The sequence below is a fragment of the Pomacea canaliculata genome, linkage group LG1, assembly GCF_003073045.1.
Source record: "Pomacea canaliculata isolate SZHN2017 linkage group LG1, ASM307304v1, whole genome shotgun sequence".
Taxonomy (NCBI): Eukaryota; Metazoa; Mollusca; class Gastropoda; order Architaenioglossa; family Ampullariidae; genus Pomacea; species Pomacea canaliculata.
The window spans coordinates 16634622-16646807 of NC_037590.1; the positions used below are offsets into that span (position 1 = coordinate 16634622).

General features: G+C 38.5%; 1 protein-coding gene across 1 annotated transcript; it reads left to right on the top strand.

The window, feature by feature from the left end:
- The first annotated feature begins 549 nt into the window (after window positions 1-549).
- On the top strand, window positions 550-12130 carry LOC112563805 (FAD-dependent oxidoreductase domain-containing protein 2-like). The gene is given in 13 exon segments (XM_025238159.1): window positions 550-934; window positions 1033-1395; window positions 2466-2719; window positions 3548-3686; window positions 3990-4003; window positions 4006-4180; window positions 4563-4693; window positions 4813-4933; window positions 5970-6200; window positions 6628-6794; window positions 7771-7936; window positions 8277-8515; window positions 10840-12130. Coding segments are annotated over 11 exon segments (1932 nt in total). The 5' UTR covers window positions 550-934; window positions 1033-1395; window positions 2466-2478; the 3' UTR covers window positions 11148-12130.
- Window positions 12131-12186: the final 56 nt, after the last annotated feature.

The window sequence follows — 12186 nt, forward strand, 5'->3', positions numbered from 1 at the left end:
AGTAATCATATGCACTATTGACAACTTTGTCTTTATTTTCGCCTATGCCCTATACCAGTGATGCCCAACCTTTTTCGGCCTGCGGGCCATATCCATTTCGGACAGCCGTGTCGCGGGCCACTTCACCGCAAAAATACAAAAAAGAAAAAAAAAATAGAGCAGATACCATTTTTTTTATTAGAAACAAGTTGTACTTACCATTAATTATGTAGTAATTAGTGGGATATTTGAAGTTGTTTTCCCGAAACCAACTTCTGAATGTCCGGCCTCATCATAGAGACACCAAGTCTGAGCACTGAATAGAAATGTTCGTCCATCGAAAAAAAGATTGGGAAACGCCCCTACGTGGGGATAAATACTTCTTCTTCCCTTTTTTTCGTTTTTTTTAAGGTCTTCTTTTATTACTAACATGCCGATTTCCTGCACTGTGGGCAGAAGTTTCGCGGGCCGGATGGGACCGCGTCGCGGGCCGGATATGGCCCGCGGGCCGTAGGTTGTGCATCCCTGCCCTATACTATCGCTCGGCATCTGCTTGTCTGCTCCCAAACCGCTTGTCTGAAAAACAAAACGTGATGAAACTTAAGCTGACGCAACATAAATGATGGAAAACTGATATCAGACGCTTCGAAAACAGAAATGAAATAGATACAGTACATCCTGGACGGCAGATAGTAGCAGCTCTACACGGAAACAAGGGTTACAACCACACAGTGCAACATTAATAATCAATCATACCATCATATTAATACTAGCCCACGGAATAGATATACATACATGGAGTAACTGACAAACGAACAACTTTATTAAAGCCAGTGAGCAGTTATAACTAGGCCAATACATGAACATCACTTCTTGCAAAAAGTTGACAGGACCTGCTGGAACATGTGACATCGACTGCAGATCGAGTTTTAACCTTCAGCAGTTTGTGAAGCAGGTGAACGAGAGATAATGAAGTACCTAGTAACCTGATGAAGGGTTCTGTTTAGTTCTGGCACCGCACGTGGCGTCACATTGTTTTCTGTTGTTTTCTAGTGCACCACTCCCCGAGACCAATGGTCTGCAAAGATGTGGTGTGCAAAAGAGCGGATCAAAGTGTCACAGACGGGTGACTATGTACGATACCTCTGGCCCAAGAGTCGGCATTGCTAAGGAACGAGAGAAAAGTCGCCCGTCCCCTAGAGGCTACGGCGCCAAGAAACGGCGTCTTTCTTCTTCGTCCTCTTTTGTTGGGATGTATATGTGAGTTCAGAGAACCTCTGGTCCTCAACGACTACAGCAAGGTGTCTTGTGAGGACATCCTTGTGTTCAATCAGTGGACGGCAGCGACATTTACTGTAGGTCGCTTAAATAATTCTTTTTTTTTTCAGGTCAGGCTGAATGGGGAAACTTCTGTTGGTACGTGAGATTTTCCCACTGGTATTTTCAGTAGTATCGTGTGATTGTACCAAGTAATACTTTTGAGTGACATAGTTTCTTTGTCGTTATTATTTATTTAACCAGCGGGTGATCTTGTGACATCCATGTGTAATTTAAAAAGACAGGGCCTGCAAGAGACAGCTACAGTTTATTTAGGAAGGAAGGAAAGCGCAAATTTCGGGACGAATGAGTGAGGAGCGCGCACGTGAGCATCTGTGACATTGGGTGACTATGTTTTTGTGTATCTTTCTGTCAACATTTTTATTACTTTATTTTTCGTTCATCTAATAAATGCTGATTATTGGGCCAGCGACGTCCTAGTCAATTATTAGAAAAATAATCGAGACAATACAAAAATTATATATAGCAGCATTTTGAAGAAATAACGTGCGTCGTACTGTGTAAAGGAAGCTTTTCTGTATATATTTCAACAAATAAAATGCTTGTGTTCCAACTGGTTGTGGGTAGTCAACCACACTGTACCTGTTTACCATTTAAAAAATGTTTATTGTTGATACTACTCAACTAGACCTGTCATTGAACATGATCTTGTTGAAGTGAAAGTCATTCGTTTGCTCCAGGCTGTCTGTAACTTGTACGGCTCACGTTTCTGCACAAAGAAGCAAGAAAGGGGGATTAAATGGCTATACTTTAAAGCCAATTAGTATTTAAAAGTTTGTATGAGTAAAATTTGACATTGAGATGTGATCCAAAATTTTGCCAGTATTTGTAAGAATGATTAGAAGTAATATTAGATTAAGTGACAGTTTGCTAACGAAAAGTAAGCTTTTTTGATTTATTTTGTCAAGCTCACAACACTTGAAAGATGAAGCACAGACTCTCATTAAATGCTTCTTGTTAACTTTTCTGATAATCAGCCAGCCATTCCTCTGAAACAGACATGGTGTATGTTGGTAAGTCATGTCACATTCCAGAGGATCTCAAACTTGTAAAGTGCATTAATCATTTTGATAGTTTATAGTCTTCCTCTTGAGTTTGGTTGATAATGCCACAGAAACTTAATTTGAAATAAAACTACTCTGTTACAGGAGCTAACCAAAGATGACACCCAGAGTTTCCTCACTAAATGCCTTGACCTCACATACTGTGGCCTTGACAGTAATCACCTCATGGGCTTTCTTATTACTACTGTTGACCCCACCAAGCTTTGCCTTGACCTCGGAACCTCACCGGTATCATGACTACTGCATTGTTGGAGCTGGTCCTGCTGGCTTACAGCTTGGCTTTTTCTTAAAAAGAGCAGGCAGAGATTATATAGTCTTTGAAAGGTCAACTATTCCAGGTGAGTGTTACATTTCTCAAAACTGTCATTGCCCCAATCTTTAAGACATACATTCTAATTTTGGAAGCAGATTATTATTACAATTGATTTTGATTATTAATTGCTTTTACAGAGGCTTTGTTTCTTGCAGCTTAGATAAATATTAAATTTCTATGTAGTAATAAATAAGTAGGAAAGTGTAATACTAAAATGAATAAAACTAAAAATATGTATTTAATGATAAATAAAGTTACCTTCAAATACTCTTAAGCCTTCAAGAAATTCCTCCAAATTTCTTCCAAGAAAGGAAATAATGAATGGTACTTCCTAAAGCATATCCCCTTCTTTTTTCTAATTAATAATCTTTTAATTAATGGACAATTCAGCTGTTTTGTTAGGAACCTACAAATCTGAATAAGCAGCATACGAATTTCACAGAAAACAACTACTGAAAGTGTTAAAACAGCAGAAAAAAAAATCATGCATTAAGGATGGACATTAGAGAGACTGTTTGCTGTTTAGGAAGAAAATTGTTTTTCTTCTATATTTGGGACTATTTTGTTAGAATTCTTTCAGTTTTTTTTTTACGAGCAATCTTTTGTTAAAGGTATATTCCTCTCAGCTCCATACTTCCTTAGCACAAAGAAGGGAATCAAAGTCTACAGATGTTAAATGTATTTGCTTTCCTGCTTGCCACATGAAAGTGGTAAAAGGAGGGCTGCAGCAAGTTTCTACGTCCTTGTGTCGGCATAAGAACTCAAATATCATTGACCTCAACTGCAAGTGATAAAAAAAAAAAAAAAAAAAAAAAAACTGGACACTGTCATGACACTTACATGACTTTTTCAGGACAGTTTTTTGTTGATTATCCGCGGCATCGGAAGCTGATCAGCATCAACAAACGCCACACTGGAAGGACAAACAAAGAATTCAACCTTCGGCATGACTGGAACTCATTATTATCTGATGATGAATCACTTTTGTTCAGGTGAGAATAAGTGCTGCCAGAAACTAAATCAGACGTTTTATGAGCTATTTGGTGAAATATATGCTTTATTTGCTTTGCTTTTCAGAAAATCAGTTAAAGATGTGCTTAGCACATTTTACACCTGTATTGCAATTTCTACTAATTGTTCCCCCAAATGCACTTAAACAATATTTTTACATGCAGTCTTCAGTGTACAATTGGAAAAAAAAATAATTGCAATTTACTGCAACTAAAAAAATATGATCTTGTTATTACCCAGAGTCAGTATTTGCTGTTTCTAAAGTATTTTTATATTTTCAAAAGGCACTACTCCAAAGAAATGTTCCACATGCAGATCAGCTGTTGCGCTACCTTCGTGACTATCAGCAACGCCTTGGCATTAAAGTGCAATTCAGCACTGAAATCAGCAATATTCACAGCCTTCCTGATGATACAATGCCTGATGGTGTGTTATACTACATGAATGATCAACTTAATAACTCCTATTCATGCAAGTGAGCAGAGGCGTTATCAAATACCAACCGTACGTAATTCTTACTCTGTGGTAAAGATGAGTGTTGTGTCATTACATGTCTGTACTGCGCTGGCTAAACAACTTATTGTCATTACTTGGGAGGACCTTTTGTGGGAGCTCAGTGGTACGGCCGGTTTCTTCTGCCTGGCTCCAAGTCGACTTACGCATCTCTCGTTTGTACTCTCTTCGGATTTCCTCCCTTCTGACATCCAACATTAACTGTCTTCACATCTCCGTGACTTCACATCTCTGTCATTCAGTGATTCAGTAATTCAGTGTTTTACTCTTTTTCAGAAAGCGATGATTATGGCACCAACAACAGGAGTACTTTTGATTGACTTGTATTTTCAAATGTGTTTCAGAGTCTTGATAATTGCAACTGGTATGGGAAAACCCAATATTCCTGCAATGAAAGGCATTGAATATGCTGATGGATATGAAAGCATGTCACTAAATCCAGAAGACTACGAGGGGAAAAGTGTCCTGATATTGGGTTAGTCGTATCTTTTTCGAATTGTCACTATATTTCTCATTCTGATAGATGCATATATGTGTGTATATGATCTTGAAAAGATGCTTTATGTGATTACATTTTTAATCTTCCTTTTACAGGTCACGGCAACTCAGCCTTTGAAGTAGCAGATAGAATTTATGGTGTGACAAATTTAATCCACATGATAGCCCGCTCTCGAATCAGACTATCATGGGCAACACATTATGTTGGAGATTTAAGGTAAAGAATTTACTGTTTCATCATTTCATGACTATATTTTCCACACATTTACATCACATCGGATTAAAATCTTTATATCCATTGATCAGATTTTAGAATATGAATTCTAGATGCGTTCTATATGAATTCCCACTAAGAAAGTATAAGGGAATAGACAATGTTCTAAACAGTCAGAATTTGTGTATTCACTACAATGTAAATTTATGTTCGATGAACTATGAAGATCTCCGATGAAAGGCAGGAAAGTCTCCTGAAGAGCCTTATAGTAAAGCCCTTAGCTTCGTGTTCACCCATCGATATTGTTTCCCGTGTATAGGTACTTCAAGATTAAAGAGTGAAACGGATTGATGCTATTCATCCTTGCTCAGAGACTATAAAAGCCATATAAAAATTAAGGAAGACACAGTTTAGAATCCTCAATTGCAAGAGTAATTGCATTACTTTCGTAGGCAGCAGACATAAGCCTCAGATGACTTACATTCCTTTTCTTTGCTAATTACTGTATTGATAGTCTTTCCTTATGCAGTATTTTTGAAAAATAGTCTTTTATTGTGTATTGATGGTTTACATTATGGTATTCCTAATTCAGTTTTGTCACCGTGTGATGCATTTACTGGAATTAGCAGATCTATTAAACATAAAATATGTAGTATATGTAGTAGAAAAAATAATAAATTTTTGGCATAGAAGAGAATTATTTAAAGGAGACTGCTCAAACCTTTTGGGGAAGTGGATAGCTGAGGGGTTAGAAATCCAGAGGTGGACTGGTTCAATTCTCATGTGGCGCAGCAAACTTCCTCCAATTAACACAGCTGTCAGGAATGAGTACCTGATTCCAAGGAGGGTTTGGGAAGGTAAGGTAACAAAGGAGATGAGCTGTGTACCGCCTTCACAAAAAGCTGGCTGAAGAAAAATGAGCTTTATAACACACCTCAATGACAAAACTTTACTTTTAAAAACAATAAGTTATTAAAATAGTGTAATTTTTTATAATCTTTGTCTTTACAGTATTTTGTCATATTTAATTCTATTTCAGGGGAGTCAATAACGCCCTGCTTGACACATATCAGCTTAAGTCTCTGGATGGGCTACTTGAAACTTCTGTAGAGAGATTCGAACTGAAGAAAAGGGATGGCAAAATCTTTTTTACATTTTCATATCAAGACAGAAGTGAATTTCAGAAACTCTTAGACAACTTCCCATTGCGTGAGCAGTATGATAAAGTTATCCGTTGCCTAGGTTTCACATTTGACTTCAGTCTATTTCAGTGAGTGATTGTAAGAAACACTAGCAAAGCAATTAGAAATATAAATGCGTTTTCAAGCAGTAAATGCTTTTTTATTTCTGTTTTGTCATGTCCAGTTATATTTTTCTTTGTTTCTTGGCCAGAAATTTTCATGTTTTTTATTCTAAATTTCTTAATTTATATCTTAGAGATATATGTATAGGTTTATTTTGAACCACATAACTATGATGCTCTTAAATTGATCAACACTTTAGGTTTATGTATACACTTTATATATATATACATAAAATCTGAGCCTATGCATAGTTACATTTTTATCTTCAACGACACTTTACTTACCTTTCTGAATTATAAGATAAGCATGAGTCTTACATGTAACAAGGAATTTTCAAAATGTACCAGCTTTGTTTGCATTCTAGTTTGTACCACAGTTTAAATTTGATATCAGAAATAAATCACTAGCACGCCGTAGTGGGCGCTTGAAGAAGTTCCCCGCCATCAATTACAACTATGAGTCAAGCTCTCACCCAGGGGTGTTTTTTGCGGGTACAGCTACACATTCCCTTGACTTCAGAAAATCAGCAGGGGGCTTCATTCATGGATTTAGATATACAAGTGAGTATATTTTGACTTAGCTAAATCTCGTTCCTTCAGCCTCACTTTTTTCCCCTTTTTATGAAACCGTAGAATTACCTGTGGGTTACTTAGTGCTTTGATCTGTTAATTAGAAACAAGTGTGGACCTAGGTCTTTGCTGGCACTGTAGGTACTGAGCTATCATAAACCTGGTGGCACTGATGTACTTTTGGTTCTTAAGTAAAGGCTCTTAATTCTCTGTGCTACCCTTTACCACAGTTTCTAAAACTTTCTATGCATAATCATGTTTTTTATTTCTACTAATAATTTCTATTGTTTTTGTTGATGCGGAGAACACCTTGTATTCAATTCTTCGTGTGAAATCTGATTTTTCTATCCTCCACTCTTTTACCATAGCCTTAACAAAATTATCTGACAAATGTTCCAACCGAAACCAACAAAATGTAAATCTGTTTTTTGCCATAGTTAACTGTAAACTATGCAGATGTCTCAGAAAGACTGCAAATAAAAAACAAAATTGAGTCTTTTGCGATAAGCAACACTTGTGCATATACATCTGTATATCTGATATGCACACATACAGGTACATGTTTATACATGCCCGCACATGCACACACATAGACCAAAGTATTGTTCATAAGTAGACAAGGGAAAATTCTTTTCTGTTCAGGCTCCCTTCTGTAACATACTTGAATAAGCTTTACTTCCAGTAATATACGCTGAGAATGAAACCTTGACCTTTAGATATTTCTATGCTGTAACTGCAAATATTAACTCTAAGATGAATATTATTATAAGGCTTTATTTTGAAAGTATTTGGACATATTTCATGATGCCACAAGAACACCTAAAGATGCAGATAAATAGTTGCAGGCCCTCAAACACATATACACGAAAGTGATTTGTTTACAATCAATGAGACAAGGATATAAGCTTTAGAAAAACAACAGTCTCGGACATCATAATTGAAGAAATGGATTTGACTGTTTTAACAGCTCGAACACTACATCGACTTTTAGAATGGAGATATGAGAAAGTTTTGTGGCCTCATCAACCCATTCCTATGGCACATCTCATGAACCAGCTGCTTAAACGCATGAACGAGGCTTCAGGTCTTTACCAAATGTTCCAGATTCTTGGGGATGTGATTGTTTTATCCAAGTGAGTAGCTGAGGAGTAAGCAAGAACATTTTTGAAGCTCAGTTTAACTTTTCTTTTTAAAATCTATAAGTAATCATAGGTTAATGATGGGCATATGAATTAGGAAGTAAATCAACAGTTTTATATGTTGTCATTTTGCTTTTGAATCACATCTTATTTGGTGTAGAAACAATTCTAGGTTTATAAGATTATTCCAAGTCATATTTATGATATAATTTAATTTGTTTAAGGCTGATAAGATGGTAGAAGATAGCAGGACTGGAAATGTGATTGTACTGGAAGGGGACAGGAAGGAAGACAGAGGGAAATTAGGATGCTGTTAAACTTTATGACTATACAGGGATGGTGAAAGTGCATACTGGTTTGAAGAATTCCCAATCAACATGCTCCCTGAGTTCACCAGCAGAACAGGGTTCTCAGCCAAGCGGATGCTAGTGCTGGTCATGGAGTATGGCTCTGAGTTTTCTGGTGAAGACAAGGACAACTTTCGCTATGATCGTGCAGTATCGCATCCTAGTAAAGCTCACAACTCCAACTTTCTTCATCCTGTATTGTACTACTATGAAAAGGTGCCTACAGGTGAGTTAGCTATAGTCATGGTCCTAAATAATGAAACAATAATCGCCTGTTTATGTAGTTGCTTAGGTTTTATTGTCTATTGAGTACTCGTTTCTAAGCCGCTTTTTAGAATCTGTGGTTCAGTTATTCTTAACTTCTTCTTCTCATCCCTCGGAGGTCGTTGGGGAGACACAATGCGACGTAGCAGAGGTGAACGCGCTCCACCTAATCAGGTCGCGCCCACGTGATACGGTAGGTCAGTGGACAGTCTGTCCACTCCTTCGCGTTCGTCACCCAGCTTTTCTTTTAATTTGCCTCAGAGAGATGCAAATTTTTAATCTGGCGCAGAAGCCGATACTTCTGCTGTTCCAAATCTTGCTAAGCCTGGCCATCGCCGCTGTTGCTGCCGTAATCCTGAGACAAACGCCCGTCCCGCACCTGCAGTCCTTTGAGCCCAGGTATTGAAAGCACTGCACCTCCTCCATCTGAGCTCATTTCGTTCGATTTACTAGATCCGACGATGTTGACCATTACTTTGCTCTTGTCTGTGCTGATTTTCATCCCATATGCACTCGTGCTTGCTGATGAGGTTATGTAACTCGCTGCTAGTACCCGCCATCAGATCGATGTCGTCGCCAAAGGGGAGGCCCTTTGTGCCATTCTTTTTAAAAAACCGTCTTGAAGTCAATAAAATCATGGTAGAGATATTTGCTATGATTCAGATTCGGAATCGACCATGGAAAATTTGTTCAACAGTGCTGCTGCCAACTCTAAATCCGGCCTGCTTCTCAGGTAACAGGTATGAGCCTTCACTATCTCTTTCACAACACATTTGATCAACTCTGCTAGGACGTTGTCTACCTCCACGGGGACTTCCTCCCTTCAGCCTCCGAATACCTATTTGACCTCTTTCCGTAGTACTTGCAGGTCCTCTGGGTATTCGTATCCTGATTCTCGTGGAGGATGTTCGGGGTCTAACATCAACAAAAGTTGTAAAGGTGGCGAGATCAGTACTCCGTCTACCGGTCAAGGATAGCCTTGGACCCCCTAGAACCTTTTGTAAGAAACCTCTTTGATGTCATCAGAGAAATTATCTATACTACAGTCGAATAGCCTTTAGACGGTGAATTTCTCTTTAGGTGCATCTGGAAGATTCCAGCAACATTGGTCTCGAATTTCTTCAGGTCGAAGCGAATTCGTGGGTTGTGCATGTGACCCTTCACCTTTAGCTTCCTCCTTGTTAAGAGAAAGTTATGGTCACTATTAATATCCGCACCTCGACAAGCTCTGCTCTGCGCCTTATTGATGCTTAATTTGAAACGTCTTGGCAGTACGATGAAATCGATCTCGTTCTTGATCGATCCACTGGGAGAGTGCCAGATCACGAGCCTTGATCTTTAAATAGGATGCAGGGTGTTGTCGAGAGTTAACCTGTGACTCTGGGCAAACCCAAGCAGCAGAAGAACCCCGTTCATTCGTTTCGTCAGTCTCGAAGTGGTCCACCGTGCAAGCCCATTGCCAATATGCGTCTGAGCCTACTTTTACGTTGAGATCCCCGATCACGGCGATGATGTGTCCTTAATTTATTCTTAACCTATTGTGGCTTGAAAAGGACCGTAAATGGGCTTTGAATTTTAAGCAGCATGTGTACAGTAAAACTGGATGGTTTCCATTTAGCCCTTTAAGCTGCGGATCTCCGATGCTAAACGCGGACGCTTACACAGGTTTTAGTTAAACAATTTGTCTTTTCAAACAAACGGAAAGATTTTCTTTAGTTTTGCGGCAGTGTGAACTATTTTCAAATAATCAAACAATGTAATACGACTGGCTTACGTTGGGGAGGTTTTATTTTTTATCATTGTGCCCATGATAATTTGTGATGGGTATCCTTTTGCGGCGCTTCTGAAACGCAGACCAGGGTGTGTTCATTTTATTAAAGAAAGCAAAGCCATGAAAGCCCTCTGCTACAAACGGGAAAACTTTAACCACTTGAGAAGCATGTCAAAGTTATAACTCAGATTGCTTCTATGTCGTGCTAACATACCCTTACTTGCTTTTATTCTGTGCATCAACCGTAACAGCACAGACTAAAAAGTAAGTGGGACCCATATCCTCCGCTAGGAAACCCATGCATTTTTGGCTAGGGATGATCTAAGAATTTCATGCTAGCAATACTTTATTTAAGTGCTTTAGAAAACATTCAATAAACAGCTTGCCAGTTTAGTAGGATCGAAGTTGCTATACATTCCTACTCGATCTTAATTTAAGTTGCATAGATATAAAACATCACAACTGTATCTTTTTAGCATGTCATCAATTCATTTTTGCCTTTTCTTTTCACTAAGAGCTGCAAATGAAAACAGAAGGAGAGGAAGAGACTTTTCCTCGTCCAGCAGCCATACATCACATCGTTGAGGATTTTCTGACATCGTGGGACAGACCATTTTCACACATCATGCCCTTGCGTCACTTCCTGGATCATATTACGAAGACAGACCTGCGAGACCGCTTCTCTCAGGCATGTTTCTTTGAGGCCATGACCCATGATAATGTGGGTCTGCTCTGCAAGCAAAGGTATTTGATGGGCCAGGGTCTGTCAGCTACTCCTGAGATGATGATCAAAACCAACCTTGAGGGGCTTTGGCCGAAGTAAGATAACTAAACCTCAAAGTGTGTCATTAGTCAACGTGAACAGAGAGAAATACCACACCACACTAACCAGTGACTAGTTCTACCGACGCTTCACAGGTGATGGTGAGATGTGGGGAGCAATGGAGGAAGGACACCGCCTCTCACAATTTGACGAGATGTAACATGATTTCAAATATTTCTTCACTGTCCAGCCTACCGACGCAGCCAGTCCGCAATGAATATACTACTTTCCCCGTAATTATTTTGTTTTACAGTGTTTATAAATTTCATTGCCTCCTAATGCAAATAAGAAGTTTTAAGTAATGGTGAAAAATAAAATAAAACCAGAAGCCACAATGACATCTAAGACAGATTTTCAAAGACCTATCTTTCAATAACATCATGATCAATGCACATTTGTGTCATCACAGAAGTATGCATTACTTAGTTTGGAAATAATTAGCCTCAGCTCTCCTGGACTTTCACTTGGAAACATCGAGGCTGGGTTTTACTTTTTTTATGGATTTGCTTGTTAATATTTCACGTAGTTAAAATAGAACTTTCTTTCTTGTAGCTGTTTTCATTAATCTTATGTGTATTTGTATGTTGTGTACATGTTTTTATTATATAACATAAGGAATTCGTAAGTGCTTCAAGTGCTGGATTTTTTTATTTGTTAAAAGAGAAGTTCAATTCGCCCTTCTCGAAGCTGTCGCGATTTAAATCACACGACACCTTAGTCTCTCTTAAAGGTTTGGAACTGACTCCTAGCCACTCACAGGCATGGATACTATGTGTGCGTCGAGAAAGATGCAGAGGGATAGAAAGACAAGAAGTCTAGGAGACAGACGAATAGAATCATAGACAGGGAAGGAGAAAAACATAATGTTAATCATGTTGTATGTGCGAAGGCTTGTAGGTGCGGGTTAAGAAAATAAGTTAGTTGCATGCATTTACAGAAAAAATGCTAAACAGATACTGACCAGGGCTGCCTGAGTGGATTAACAAAAAAAAAAAAACAAAAAAAAAAAAGAAGAAGAAGAAAACGTACAACAAAAGAC